This window comes from Lissotriton helveticus, chromosome 1_1, assembly GCF_964261635.1.
Source record: "Lissotriton helveticus chromosome 1_1, aLisHel1.1, whole genome shotgun sequence".
Taxonomy (NCBI): Eukaryota; Metazoa; Chordata; class Amphibia; order Caudata; family Salamandridae; genus Lissotriton; species Lissotriton helveticus.
This window is the reverse complement of record NC_136057.1, coordinates 1,793,083,825-1,793,100,050: the sequence shown is the minus strand read 5'-3', so window position 1 is coordinate 1,793,100,050 and position 16,226 is coordinate 1,793,083,825. Positions and strand designations below refer to the sequence as shown.

The 16,226-nt window shown below is 41.5% G+C and overlaps 1 protein-coding gene across 2 annotated transcripts in view; it reads right to left on the bottom strand.

Moving 5' to 3' along the window:
* Nucleotides 1–10,108: 10,108 nt before the first annotated feature.
* XPNPEP3 (X-prolyl aminopeptidase 3) overlaps nt 10,109–16,226 on the bottom strand; it is a 160,524-nt gene continuing 154,406 nt past the window's right edge. For both annotated transcript variants that reach the window (XM_078640651.1, XM_078640654.1), the window contains 3 exons: nt 14,070–14,253; nt 12,131–12,251; nt 10,109–10,725 (listed from right to left, as the gene is read on the bottom strand). In XM_078640651.1, the coding sequence (XP_078496777.1) occupies nt 10,553–10,725; nt 12,131–12,251; nt 14,070–14,253 (478 nt within the window). In that variant the 3' untranslated portion in view covers nt 10,109–10,552. The remainder of the gene's footprint in view (nt 10,726–12,130; nt 12,252–14,069; nt 14,254–16,226) is intronic.

Sequence of the window (16,226 nt, the reverse complement as noted above, 5' to 3'; positions counted from 1 at the left end):
CCTGTTGCTCAATCTGTGTGTGGGAGTGTCATAGGGCAATTACAATCGTCCTCCCACATCAAACACTAAAATCCAGTTTGAAGCAGGCACTGTACCCCCAACAAACCCAGAGCAAGACACCTCTTAGGACAAAAGCAGGACACTTCAGCAACCAGACAAAGGACACACAAGAATTCTCTTGGCATTCACTTCCCTCAATTTCAAGTGTGCCCCAAGTAGTGTTACATGTGGCTCAACAGACCTGTCAAGCAAGTTTGACACTGTGGTATACCAGGTTCATAGTCATCTCTGCCCGTTAAGTTCAGCCTATTGTTCCCTCCTGGGAGGCATTTCACAACTCTTTGCAGATAGAAAACAGCCGGAGAGGTAATGCAAATCAGCCCCCAGGAACTACAGGCAGAGAAAATGTAACTTTCTTAAGGTTACATTACCTTAATATTCATTAAAAATAAAAAAAAATCAGCGCCTTGAGACCCTCAGGGGTGAGTAGCGCTCTTACAATTCCCTGATTGATTCACTGAACTTCACCAATGCATTAGATTTTTAAGCACTATTAAAAATAGAGGTATTCTTTTCCTCTAAATTGTCTAATTTCCGAAATAGCAGTATTTGTATTTTAATCTGTAATCTGGCTTTCTGTATAGGACTACTAGGCCTGTCACAATGAAAATAGCTTTTGGATCTTGTCACTGTAGGGACATGGTAACAATATTTTTTTCATGTACCACTTTTAAATACCATGCACCAAACCATGTGGGTCTCAAGATCTACACAGGGCTGACATTAATATTTAAAAGGGAGTTCTTACTGGTTAAAGTGTTATTTTAACAGGTCAAACTACAGGTTTTCCAATGCAGCAGCCAGGCTACAATGGTAGACCTGAAGCCATGTTTTATTTTGCTACATCAGTGGGTGGCACAATACATGCTGTAGTCCACAGACAACATTTAACTTTTGATAACATGGGTGCATTTCTACACCACATACTATGGCCGTATATAAAAGTTAAATAAGTGAAACAAGATTATCCACTTTCTATATGTTTTGGGGGCCACAGAACATACACTGGGCACTGTCAGTCAGTGCTCTAGTGTGCAGTCTAAACACCTGTAATAAAATGCAGCTAACAAAATGGAGAGGACCGTGCAACAGAGGTATTTTCTCACAATGATGCTATTTTATTGCATTTCTCTATTGTACACATTTTTATGAAGTATCTAAGAGCACTGATCTCACCGTATTTTAATACGGGACGCTAAATAAAAAGGAGAGAGAGATTTCTCCCATTGGTTAACTAATTCTTTTGAAGTCAGGTGGGCTCTCACAACCCGAAAACGTTAGCTTTATGGTGGAGTAAACCACATCTAGCACCCGCTGTCGTACTGCAGGGGAAAATTAAGCAACTGGTTACATTTACATGGTCCTTAGAATCCATTTTTTGATCCCTTTGTAAAAATTCTTACCTGCTGAAGGGCTATTTAAATTCCAAAAAGGGTCATGGATGTTTTCATTTAGAAACATGAATAGGACTTTGAAACCTACAGATTAAAAAAATGTTTTAACACAAGATTCATTGGATATAAAAGTTTACTTGATGCAAATCAATGCAAGACATTGTTTTTCTGGTTGTATGCCATGGATATTTGGTTCAGGGAGCCAGGTACGATTTGCGCATCTGATTAGTAATCTTATTAAAAGCTGGGTTTTTGGAAATCTTTAAGTACCAACTGAGGGGAAAATGGAGGCTCACAAACAAAGAGTGTACAGAACAGAGAAGACCCTGGTGTCAGCACACTCACTATTCTTGATGATTCAAAAAACAAAGCATTGTGGACGTGCAAAGTTAAGATTAAAGGCCTTCAACAGTTCATTGCATAAACAATGTTTCATCTAGAGGTCACAAAGAGAATAAATAGAAAGGAGATAATCAGATGATGTGGATAAAACTTGGTTAGAAATGGCTTGTTAATTGAAAATCATACTCAGGGACAATAATCAGGACCCCGGACAACATGAGATTTTGCTACATATGCACCTAAACAAATGTTCAGGCTAGATAGTTCCAAGTTCGAATTGTCAGCAGGTCTTCGGTGATTTGACGCATTACTGTGGGTATGTAATAGGGTACTATACATTTTGGAAGAGCAAGGATTTAAATTTTTGACTTAACCTCAAAATTTCCGTGACACATAGATTTCTAATCACAAATTATTTTTCTGATTCTTATAACATGAATGGTATGGTGTTGGCTTTGGTTCACACAATAATAGCTAAAGGACTGATCTAAAGAATTGGAAATATGCGTTTATACTTTTAAATTGAAGACTTGCTGGAAAAGTTTTGGATAAAAGCTGTTGCACAGCATTTAACTTTAAAAAAAAAGCTGTGGGAATACGTTTGAAGCCATTCCCTTAGACATATTTGCATAACACTAATTTTTTTAAATTTATATATTTGTATAACACACTTTATGTAATGGATTAGAATGCCTTTTTGTAATCGGATGGTTAGAATGTCTTTTTTTTTTGTTTGCCTCCATCTTGTGTTTAACTTTAATTTAATTTTAGAATGTCATCTATCAATGCACACTGAAATGATATTACACATTTAAGTGAAAAAATGAATCCCTTGAAAGTAAGATTAAAGCTTGCAACTAAGAAATCATAGGGGTTCTCAACAAGAGAATGTGTGTGTGGTCTATAGAGCACACCATTTTACTGCTTGAAAACAGGAGAAGTCAGCAGGTAACATCTCCAATACTTTATTTCTTTTCTGGGAACCGATCATCAGAATCGACTACGAACCCCAGTAGAATTCCAAGATACCACAGTTTCACACACAAAGATCCTCCAGATTGCATGGTACTGTGGAATCAAAATTACTGTTCAGAATGCCTCTACCAATACTAAAAATTTCGAGGCTATTTCAGCTTCCTGTAAGGCGACATGAGAGTGCTGCAAAAAGCTATGGTGAAAATCACTCCTCCACAAAGGGACCAAATTCTAATTGCTGCAGTCTGGCTCGAAACATCCCAACAGCAAACAAGCATTGGCAAAGATCATAGGTCTTGTCTATATAATAAGGACTCCTCGTTTTCCATTTTTACTGATTTTTACAGGTAAATACAGACAGAAAACATTGTGTTTCCTGTCTGTATTTATTTTTAAAGGGAGAAAAGTACAGACAATTTGACTTATTTTGAGTGACTCTCCATGCTGAGATTCATGACTTTCAGGCCAATAGCTTTACATTCTGGCAGCATGGGGTAGTTACAAAACTGAATAAGATTTGCTTAAATTACTGCATAGCTCAACATGTATTTGTGCAAATATGTTATTCTTTCATGTGGGTTTATTATTTTGGGCTGTGTAATGTGCTAATAATCACCGACAGGCATCATAGTATGTGTGCATGTTTATCTATTAAATAAATGCAGAAATATGTGTGTTATCACCTCATCTGTTCACAAAAAAAATATATGGACCAATACCAATAAGATGGGCCAAAAGTAAATCTGGATAAATACAGACAGAAATGAAAAAAAACAAAAAACTATTTATATGCAAGGTGATGAGCTGTTGACTTGCCAGTGTTTGTTTGTAAAACATTATTTAAAAGAAGTAAAAGAAAAAGGAAAAAATATGTTCAAATACTGGAGGAAAAGCAAAAACTTATCTTACGGAGACTCAAAATCGTACATTGAATTCAATGTTTTACATTTTTATAAATGGCGTCGTTTTTTTAATCAAATACTTTTCACTCATAAAAGTCTGAATAGACTTTAAAAATAAGAAAGCATCAGAATGTAAAGAGAAATGCTTTCCAAGGCCTAATTTACCTTCCACAGGATTAAGCAACTTGCTCCCCTGCATTAGCGCAGGGAGCAGGTGTATGGGCCTCCAGGAGTAATATATGATGTTACAACGCATGCCTTTACAAAGCGGTCAGTACAACAACCGCGTTGTTACCACGCTTACCATTACAACGCAAGTCATTACAATGACTTTCTGTAGGGGGCGCTGGAGTTTGAAAAATTTACTATTCCAAATCCAGTCTGTTCAACAGTAGAGAAGGTGTTGGATTACAAATCCAACACTTAAAGCTCCCCTACAGCAAGTCGTTGTATTGACCTGCGTTGTAATGATATGCATGGTAACAACGCAGTCGTTATAAATGCTGTTTCCCCTCCAGGAGAAGTGTCATAGTAAGTATACCACCTGCCTCAGACACCAGCTGAGTAAGAGCACCATGAAAGCCTTTGTGTGCCAACACTTGTGCATTCACGCAATATGCGGAATGCAGAAACTGAAACAAAAACCCTTAAAATCTGCTTTTTAGCCCCACCCTAGCAAAAATGTTCCTTTTACAGACAAGCTTGAAGGGGTGGCATGCAACTCAGCCTGGGGTGTGGGGGAGGATAGTTGCACAAAAGGGAGAAATGTTTGACACCTTGTAGTATTCTTGAGTGTGAATACAATAATGTTCAAATTGTGTCTTAAGCATGGTTCTTCAAGAGCTAGCCCATTTGTCTGTTAATTTCTGGTCCTTGACTATCACTAAATTGACTGCTACGATTGACAAATGGATTTCCCTTCCCCTATCTATGGCGGGCAGGGCATCCCTCATAAAAATGGTGGTGTTACCTCATTTTTTATATCTTTTTTTAAATATTCCTTATTATCCTGGTGCCTTTTTTTTTCAAAACTCTGCGTACGGAACTGATCAGGCTGTTCTGGGGGGGCAAGCAGCCAAGACTGCGATGGTCGGTATTGACGCAATCCTATGATAAAGGAGGATTTGATCTGCCGGATTTTGAGGCTTATTACGTAAGTGCCCAGGCGCATTATGCCTACTTCTGGATGAAACCCACGCCTTTCATGCCACAATTGGCGGTGGAGGACTGGATAGCTAATCCACTCCCCTTGACTGGCCTTATACAGGCCTCCGTCGCGGCCATCGAGACGCCGTACACGATGGTAACGTGCACAATAGAGGGCTGGAAGCGTATAGCTAAAATCTTATGTTCCCCTTTACTTTACTTGGCGAAAATGCCCCTGACTTACAATCCTCGGCTGGCGCTCCTTCAGGAGACAGGTTTCCAAATATTATGCAAACGACTACAGGTACACACGTGGGGTGATCTTTTTACTGAGGGACACTTCTCTACACTGGATCGTTTCTTCCGGAATTACAGTCCTACCCCTCTTGATACCTTTTATTACATACGATTGCGACAGGGGATAAAGGAGATCTTACCGGACTTCCCGCAGGAACCTGCTACTTTAGCACCGCTGCACTTCATGTTGGGGTCACAGGATGGCTCACATCTAGTTTCAGGCATTTATAGTCAGATTAGGGAGCACCGACCGGGTGTCCGCTCGGCTTCACTGGGAGGAGGACCTAAATACTGAGATTACCGACGAGCAGTGGCTTTACTGTTGTAATATTACCGCTAGAATATCTGCTAGCTGCAGGCTCAAGATTATACATTATAGATTTTTACAACGATTATACTACACACCACTAAAAAAAATTTAATTTTGACTCTCTGACAACGATAAATGTGAAAGGTGTCATGCGGAACACGCTGTTTTTTTTCATTTGGCATGGGAATACCCCGGGGTCCGGGACTTCTGGCAACACGTACACGAGGCCTTGGAGGGTATGGTAGGAGACACCTTGAATGTTGACCCCTTATTGCTGTTGCTGGGTTGTACAATGTCCGTGACCAAATCTTATAGGAAGTTCCTTGATGTTGTTATCTTACTAGCGAAGAGAAAAGTGGCATGTCGTTGGGGAAGGGGCAGGGCCTCGAAATTCAAAATGCAATCTACGCTGAATCGCAGCTGCCCTCATGCAGACAAAAGGACATTTGGGGGCCGCTGACCGCATATCTTGTCTCTCAGGGAACGAGCGAAGGAGACTCTATATGTAATGATGTGGGAAGCACTGATGGTGGGGGTCTGGTGACATAAACGCTTTCATAGTGTATAATGTTTAATTTTCGTCAACCTGCGAATGCATTGCTTTGGGATATAATTGTTTCTGCTTTACCTCTGGTTACCGCAATGTCTTAAATTCATGTGATATGTCTCCACTGTTACCATGATATGCTCATTCTACCGGTCGTCGCTGATGCCATGTCTGATTCTACGGGCCGCAACAAATCCTTTTGCCAATCTGTGCTGCTGCCACTGTATGATGCTTTTCTTATTGCTAAATGATATGCCTTACCACGATGTGCTTTATTACTACCTTGCATGGAACATGTGCTAGTATACCCTTGTAATGTTGTTTTTTCTCTCTGAAAATGACAAAAAATAAAGTTAAAAAAAAAAAATTCTGGTCCTTGCAGGCTTCCTGTGTACCCTGATTTTTAATACTATCTATTTTGCATTAAGTTTGAATGGTAAACGTTTGAAGTGCTGCCCATTTTATTCTTTCAGTGGTTCCCTTTCAGTTCAGTACCCTAGCTCTAGAATCCACCCCATATTTTAATACTCACTCTCACTGTAACACCCATCCTTTACCTCGGACCCAAACCCTGCTCCAAACTGTAACGCCTACCCTTTAATCCTAAATGCAATCTGTGTGACGTACCCCAATCGCCAGTTGCGATTCTTCATGTACACCAGCTCAAACCCTTCGACTAATCCTTAAATTAAACTTTAACCAAACCCTCACCCTATACTATTTAGCCAAAATGTATGTAGGTAACTCAATTTTTTGGTGAGGTAATGCCTGGTCTATTCCCCATAATGTTCGTTTTCACCAAGGAGGGACCGTTTTGATAGACCGGGTCAAAAGCTGCACTTTAGTCAAAAGAGCATTCATAACTATGTATTTTTTAAAATCTTTTGTCACTAACAGAGACAGACAGCAAAGCTAGGTTGTCATTAGCAGAACATTTCGTTGACTGAGATGCTGTAAATGTTAATGATCTGAATTTTCTCAGCAATGACATGAGCAACACTAGTAAACACCACTAACAGATGATGCTGCTACCAACAACCTTTTTTCATCCATGCACCTCGTAATCCGATCTGCTGACAGATGGCCTCAAGAGTGCTTCAGAAGTTTGACAAGAGGTAGGAAAGCACCAGAGAAATAATGCAATTTAATATCACATCCTATTCCAAACATATTGACATCTCAAACTTAACCTTAGCCTAAGGACAATTCTGAATGCTAATTCTATCTCTAACTCTAACTGGTCTGAAACCCTTTCATTACACGGACATGTGCTTCTGTTCTCATTGTCACTGTAATCTTTTGCCTTTTTCTGACAATTTAAATGTTTTTCAAAACTAATTGCTGCAAAGTGACTATTTTTTTTGGGTGGTTACCAAAAGTTTGTCTTTTTGGGGGGGGGGGGGGCGGGGGGGGGGCTCATCTACTATCCAGTGCCAGGTGTATGTGCTCTGGCCCCTAAAACATGTTGAAAATTTGCCTAAAACCTGAATGTCACACTTAACGTCCCTATAAGGCAAGAGTATATGGTGCAGAAATACACCCGTGGTAAGCTGCCACATATATTCAAGAGTGATCAAAATGTTCCGAAGTTATTTGGGTATGTCGTACATGTTTTCCTTCTCAATTACACACTACTCTAACTTCTAATTAAGTTGAGCATGTACAGATCAAACTTTTGAATATTTTCTGCAAATACACTGCATATATATTTCTTTTTTGTTTTGTCCTCATTTGCCTTTAACCCTCTACATATATTTCTTAGTAGTGCATGTGTGCTACTCACGTTACTAGTACTTTTTTCCACCCATTTTACCATTCATATCGGACAAACACAAAAACTGTGTCTTTTATTTTTAACTTGCATCATTTAGGGGTCAACATTGACACCATAGGCAGTGCAGTCGTACATGAATTTAAAGCCAATGAGCTGGATTCCATTAACTATTTCTCAACATGAGTGGATGATCATAAACATGTTGTATTCAATTTCAACTGACTTACATTTTGTAGCTCATGTATAACTAATGTATGATCGTGGCTAGTGAATGTACCCAATTTTGATTGATTCTGTTGGTTTCATTGGTTTACAGCATATTGACTATTTTTTTTGCACATGTCCATCTATTGTTTACATTCCTTCTATTCAAACATTTATTGACCAATTGGTCCATTAAAAATGTCTAAATATGTAGGCACATATAAATAACTCTTCAATACATGTCTGAATTATTTCATTATAGGCTATTTACAGCTGTAGATACTTGTGAACTGTAGCACCTATTGGGCAATCCACTATAGTGGCAGTGAAAACAAGGCTTCATGCTTACCTAATGCAGACTGGTGGCAGCAGCTTGCACCCTGATGGACAGACATGTCAAAAACACGCTTTTGACAGGTAGAAAAATCTGACTTCAAATATTAAATAAGCCCCCTCCCCCAGCAAACCTTGCTGTCCACAAGGCATGGTGCATAATATTAAAGAGTTGAACGTCTTTGTTTTTTTTAAATGGCATGTTCTTCCAATGACTAAATCCAAAATAACATATGCATCGATCAGGCTGTAGCTGGCACATAAGAAAAAGCGAAATGCATATTATACTCTTTCATCTGTAACTTTTGCCTCGCTACAATCCACATTCAAAGGCTTATTTTTATATTTAATAAAAATCCAATCTAATTGTGAAGTTAGATTTTTATTACATATATTGGAAATGTAACTTTTAGAAAGTTAACTTTACCATTCCTAAAGATGCATCAAGCTAGTTTTCACTAGCTCTGCAGCAACTGCTCACCCTGTATTTTCGCCTGAATTAGGTGTGAAAACTGCTCCCACAGCAGCAGTGACAGTGGTCTGGGAACGGGAAGGTGTTTTCATTTCCTGGCAGGAAGACCAGTTGTGGTTGGCCCAGAAACTTAATTAACTTCAAAGGGGTCCGCCCTGGCACAAGCAGATGTAAGGTGCCACTTGGAAAGGCCACAGCTTTTGTCCCCCTAGACAGGCTGGCACCAAACTTAGTGAAAGGAATGCTACCCCTAGAACCAGTTTCAAGTGACTACAGAGGAGGGGACTGCTCATTACCCTGGCCACACCTTTGCCTAAGGAGAGAAGGGTTTCCCCATCTTGGATTTTGAGAATGACAGGCAATGTGAGACTGAATACAGTAGAACAATCAGTAGGACAATCAGAAAATGCTGATAAAGTGAATTGTGTTGCCCCAAGAAAAGTTTACTCCATTAATTAGGGAATGTCCAGCAATCGAATTCCTAGCTGTTGCCAATCATAAATGTGGCACCACAAGACACCTCCACAGTACACTTACTAGACCTGCAGAAGATACAAAAGAGGGCATGGGACCAGAGAGAAGCCCTGAAGGACCGGACCCGCTCCCTCTTGTACCCAAAACAGAAAACTGGACTACACGGGTCAGGGGGATGACCTTCTGTATGGCTATAAAGGCACAACAAAAATAAAATTGGTTGTGGAATTTTATTGGGTTTTGGCTGACTTTTTCTAAGGTATATGCACAGTTTAAATACTTTACACACTGCCTTTGATTTAAGCATGATTGCTTTGTCTCACATTACCCAGGACTGAACTAAGGTTCATTTTTATTTAATTTGTTTCAGCAGGTGGTGTACTTATCCTTTGAAGTGGACACTTGTCCTCCCCACATCATGATCCACTTTACTACACTAATGATTTTCAGACATTTCGTTTTTTAGATGTAAGCTCAAAACGTTTATTAGCTCACTTTTCTTATATGCACAACATCCTGAAAACTTACCAGGGCCAAGCCCACATAGCCACGGTGAACACCCTTGTGTTAAGGGAACAGTTAACTTTCTCAAAGGTTTGATTGTTACCCACTTCTTCTGGCAAGGAACAGATGAAAGAAATGATGCACCAGTTGGTGCAGCCTAGCTCAACGAGACCCAAACATGTGCCTCAGGCCACCTGGATAGAGAGGCTGACGCAACTCTCTATCTGAGGACATGCAACAGGGACCAACCAGGCTGTACTTTCAACAGGTGGAAGTTGGGGGCCCAGGCCATTTTCTCTCCAAAGCAACATTTAAAGTAAGAAACTGTGATCTTTGCAGAGGTCACACCAGCCTGCTCAAGTAGACAACGTTGCTTCAATATCAAACAGGCACTTTTATTAACACTTTATGAACAGTCCAAACACTGCAAAGGTTTATAGATAAAAACTCTCAGCTGCCTGTGTTCGCCACGTCTGTCTGTCTGTCCAGGGAGGAAGAGGCAGGGCTTGCAGTAAAGGCACTTAACATTAGAGTCAGTGCCTAAATATACTACCGCCCATGCGTACTCGCTGAGTAATTTTGGGCGACAGATATTAAACATCATTGTTCCACAAGTGTAAACAGAGCTCCTGGGACAGGTATTTTGCACAAACACTTGATAAATAGAAATATATAAACGTATAATAAGTCTGTAAATGGTGGTCAGAGGAATCAGAGTCCATCTTTCTGTCTTGACAGTGTTCATGGGTTGGACGGGTGGGCACTGCTTGCCCCCACCCTTGTGTTCAGGACCTAGAGCCATCACCAAAAGTGTGATGTCAGGCTCGCGGACTTCGGGCACAGATCTGCTCCAGGTCATAGATCTCTTTGGGGCAGTCTGAAGATAGAACTAGTGGGGTATCCTCAGTGATCAGCACATCGTCTTCAATGCGCACCCCCATTCCACGGAACTTCTTGGGGACTGAAGGGTCATCCTCTCCTATGTAAATACCTGAAGGATGAGGAAGTGGGAGAAAGAGAATAAGGAGAGTAGATTATGCCCCAGGCTTCAATACCCGAACAACCAATCAAATGTCCCCCACCAGTGCAGAGTGCACCTTGAACAGGTTTATGGTGATTACTGTGTCTACACACTATGCCGCCGGGCATGCTAACGCCATCTCATCATGTGCATACTGCTCTGAAGTCCAAATTGATCGGAGTTTTCATCCGCCAGTCTACATGCTGTCTTGACAGTCAATCATTCGTAAATTAATGTTCATTCCCAATATGCTACCTGTTTCAGACATCTCCACTCAAAACTCAGGTACTCTGCATTAACAGTCCTATCCTGCTGCTGCATTCCCAAAAGATGCATCTTGCAGGTGGATCCAGAAGCCCTTGTGGACTCGCTCCTTTCTACTGCTTTACGATTGTTCCTGGAGTGCTCTGAGCAATTTCCTTTAATGCTGTCACGCATGCCTAACGAAAACAGACTGCTGATTTTGTCCCTCTCCCTCCTACCATCTTCCCTCCTACCATCCTTGAGCCTCTGGACACCAATCCTGTCCTATGTGAAGGATTTACTTTATTATCAGCCTCCAAATGCACCCTTCTGGTGGTTTAATTAAGGCTTTCCATGTATGTCTTTTGCCAGAATTCAGAGTCTAACCCTGTAATGCCCCTCAGCTTATCTTCCTACTGTGTGCCATTGAGCCTAGTGTCTGAACTATCAATTCTGTATTGCAAATTAATGTTTGTTTACGTTTTCAAATGGAGCACATAATCCCCACCTCCCCAGAGGTCCACTCTACCTTGCTTTGCATTTTCCAGTTTCAGCCTAAGTTTTCCTGGAAACGCTGCTGCCCCTCCAGCTCCTTTCTCCTGGGAGGCCTGTTTCGCATTGTATAGGATGCTGCTTTATCACATAAAGCCTCTTCTTTAGCTCCCTTCTTCTTAGTGTACGTGTGCTTTAAGAGCCTTTGCTTTGAGCATCGATTGGTTCTTATACAAGACAGCTCTATATTTCCATTTCCGTACCTGGTGTTAGCTCATCAGTGGTCAGCTGTGTGTCCTTTGGACACGGAAGTCGTCTAAGGTGGATATTTCCCTGTTACATCAACCCAGTGCTGGAGCGGTTGAGTGATCTCTCCCATTTCTTTCCCTATACATCTTGGCTGGTTGTCTGTTGAATAATATGTGATCTTCCTTTTACTGTTCACAGAATTTTGCCTGTTCTGAACCCCATCTTTCTATCATCCCCTACCCTGGACATTCACATACCTCTCCATGGTGCCCAGAACTCATGCGTGCAGCCTTCCCACAAAGAACCTACAATACCCACTGGGTAAAACTACAGCTTATGTAGAGTCTTTATTCCTGTTCTTGATACTGGACCTATAGTTTCAATCACCTACCTGGCTCGATAGTGATGACCATGCCGGGCCTCAAAGGTAGGGACCGGGACACCTCGGGGGTGTCGTGGACATCCATCCCCAGGTAATGGCCAATATGGTGGGGGCAGAACCTGCGGACCGCCTGAAAGAAATTGAGAGGGTCAACATAGTGCTGGCTGTTTCACTGAGCTGCGACTAATCACCTCTCCGAACGCACAACTCATTTGTGCATTCAAATTCACCCACCCACCCACTTGTAAATACTGCACTGAGATCACAACTCTACCACAGTGTTGGGCTTTTCCTACAAAGGTTCAAGCTCCACCAATGGACCATTCATCAGTGCAGTAAAAACATGCATATATATCCAATGACAGCTTGTTTCCACAGTGAAAACCACCCACAGCGCTGTCAATGCACCAGTCATTAGGGCAGTAAAAACATGCATATATATCTGTCAATGCAGAGCTTGTTTCCACAGTTAAAACCACCCACAGCGCTGTCAATGCACCACTCATTAGTGCAGTAAAAACATGCATATAGCTGTCAATGCACAACTTGTTTCCACAATGAAAACCACCCACAGCGCTGTCAATGCACCACTCATTAGTGCAGTAAAAACATGCATATAGCTGTCAATGCACAACTTGTTTCCACAATGAAAACTACATACAGCGCTGTCAATGCACCACTCCTTAGTGCAGTATATCTCTGTCAATGCAGAGCTTGTTTCCATAAAATGTATACACACTTCAGTCAACACATTGCTCATTAGTGCAGTAAAAATGAAATCACAGCTTTCAATGCACCAGTCTGGAGTCCAGTTTATAGCATCAAAGCGCTGCCAAAGTACACCCGTTACTGCAGTTAAACCATTCACCGCTCTGTGCATGCACTGTTGTTACTACAACAAAAGCCAATCACAGCTCTGCCAGTGCAATAAAACCCATAAACAGCTCTGTGCATGCAACCCTTACTTCTACAACGAAAACCATCCAGGGCTCTCTCAAATCAATAGAGCAAAAAAAAACACAGCTCGTTTATAGAGTAAAAGCATCCACAGCTCTGTCAATGCCTCACTTGGTAGTACTGTAGAAGCCCCCATAATTCTGCAAATGCACCATTAGTTAATGCTGCATAAAAACATTCGTACCATCTGTTAATGCACCAACTGTCAGCAGTAAAAAACACACACAGCTGGGTCAATGCACAGTCTGTCAAAACACTGCTCACGAATGCACTAAAAAATATGTACCGCTATCAAATACTCATTAATGCAGTGCAAATCAGTACAGATGTATCAGTGCACAAATTGTTAATTAAATAAAAAAACACCCACATCTCCCACAATGATCAAAAGTGGAATTTTAAACATCCACAGGTCTGTCAATGCACAACTTGTTAGTGCAGTACTGCCACCGTGCAGCGTTGCCACAGCACAGGATGTTCCAGCAACACCACCCACACTGCTTTGACAGTGGAGCGCTCATTGGTGCAGTGAAAACCATCCACAACCTTCCTAAAGCCCCAGTCATTATTGCTTTACTGAGGCAAGACTGTTCTCGCGCAGTGTCGCTGGTTACCGCTGCATTGAGGCACAACATCTCTGACAAAGTGCCACAATCAAGAAGTGCAACGGACACTTCTATTTCAATCTGAGACCAAAGGGCAACTTTTCCAACGTACAACTTATAATAGCTATGCCTACATTACCCACTGCTCTGCCAATGCATCACAATCCTGACCTACAGCATACCAGGTATTCTAGTAGTGGGACTAAACACAGATCTCCAAGTGCATCTAAATCTTACACTGCAACAGTTCTGCTATATGTGTCCTGGCCCCCTCAAAGGTCAACATTAACCTGCAGCACCACTGCTGTTCTGGCACTGAGACCCACACACAGCGCTGCCGCAGCATGGCCTACAGCCCTAGAGGTCTTGCTGCAAGCTTCGGGTACCTTGAAGAGCTGGTCTTCGCTGCACTTCGCAGGTAGGATCCCCAACTCCTGCAGCTTCTGCCCAATCAGGGTCAACATCATGCTGTAGATGTTCTCCAGGCTCATCCCAGGGGAACATAGGCTGAGGCATCCTCTCTGCACCTCCAGCACAGCCTGGTACAACAAAGCCTGGGGTTCAGAGAATCTGCAATGGAATGAGAAGGATATGTGTGAGTGAAGACATCGTGTCTAATGGCTCTCAGCCTCATCAACATCAAGGCAACCAACCCCTTCCAAAATCCCAAACATCCACTGAAGTGACCATATCGCACTGACAGCGTAATACAGCTGAAACACGTTTTCTTGAAGTCACAGGCAAGTAAAAGGTTACCCGTTGGCCGTAATATTTGCCACGGCATTCAACTGCCACAATACCCTTACATTACCACTTAAACGGCCAAGTAGTACAATTTAGCAATATCATTATAGCATGGGTACGCAAGAGGCGGAAGAGTTTAGATATCCAGAACCAGTGACACAACAGAAAGCACTTAATAACTTCCATACCCAGTTAAGTTAGTACGTTACTTTATAAAAAAAATTAAATGACCTTAATAACAGGACATTTTTAACCTTCAGTCCTTCTTGGCCCATGATCTAAATCGAAGCTTTTTACAGCTCCCGCCCAAAATGCACTAGAATTTTGTTTCACGTTGAGCCATTTACGCAAATGCGAAAATATGTGGGAATGTCTAGAGTCTGCTCAGCAATGGTCAAATGCGCTCAGGTCTCTTAATTAAAAATAGATGTTTGAGGGGTGGTGTATTGTACCACAGCATTTACATCAATCTAGCTACCTGTGGTAACCAAGAAGGCCCCTGAATAAAAGGGGACAATGCAAAGATCTGAAAGGTGGAATGCATTAATTAATCACAGCAAACTGGTAATTAAGCTAAATCCACATTCCAGTCCATTCTTATTTGGCTAGTCTGTACAATTACAGATTGGCACCACCCATACACAAATCAGAGTTGGCTCCATCGCACAAGTAACAGTTCAGACGAATTGCCAGGCCTGCTCTCCTATGAGTGGCATTATCAGCAAACGTAAAACATAACAGATCGTAACATGTTCGCGTAATTACAAGTAGCTGAGATTAATTCAAACAATCTGCTCACCAACTTTTTGGTTTTCCATTGAGCATAAGGGAAGCACTAGAATATCACAAGCTCTGCATGGTGAGATGCATTCAGACTTAGCAGACCCTCACCAAGTAGGTCAGACTGGCAGGTGCCCGGCAGTTGATAAGTTAATTGAAGAAAACCTTTTAAACAAGTTTCTTCTCCCATGGTTACTAAGTGGGTTTATTGGGTGATGTCTGAGGCAGAAATTGACACCGCTACTCTGGGGTACATTCTACCCGAGGAGCAATGGCTTCAAAGGCCTTCACGGTGGGAGGCGGGTTGGCGGATATCCCCAGGGCAGCAGACTGCTTTTTGGACTCCACTTTTAAAAGGTTTTTACTTTAAACCTGTTGAGGATGTAGCAACCACAGTGGCGAGTAGGCTTTGAACAAACAATCTGAAGCCTCTGGTCCTGATATAGAATGAAACAATTCATACCTATTGTGAAGAAAGGTTTCAATTCTATTAAGGACAAAGAGACGAAGATTATGCCATCCGAAGGGAAAGTGATTATTTCTTCCTACCCTCAAGCTGGTACTCTTGTGTATATGTTAGTGTAGGCATGCAATTGGCTACGGATTTTCAGATGGTACTACAAATATAGAGGGTCATGTATTCTGTTGATTTTGTTGCAATGGATACAGTTGTTGATCTTTGACTTCTGGTCTTAAGAGTTTGGATAACTCAGATTTTTGTCTTACAGGTGGTGATCAGAAACAAGACTTCCAATAAACAGCCTTTGCTTCTGGAGACTTCTGCATAAAGAAAGAGAAAGTGCTTTACCTTGAAGGTTTTATCTTGGGCCTGAGAGAGCTGCCTGGCTGGTGGACTGCTGGACTTCATCGGACTCTTGGGATTTGTAGTCTCTTGAATTATTTTATTTGTTTGAAATGGATGTGCTGATGACTAATGAAATGGAGCAAGTTAAAGTATCATCTTTGGCTCCGTGTCTTTAATAGACTTGAAAATTTCCTTCACAATAGCCAAGAAATCT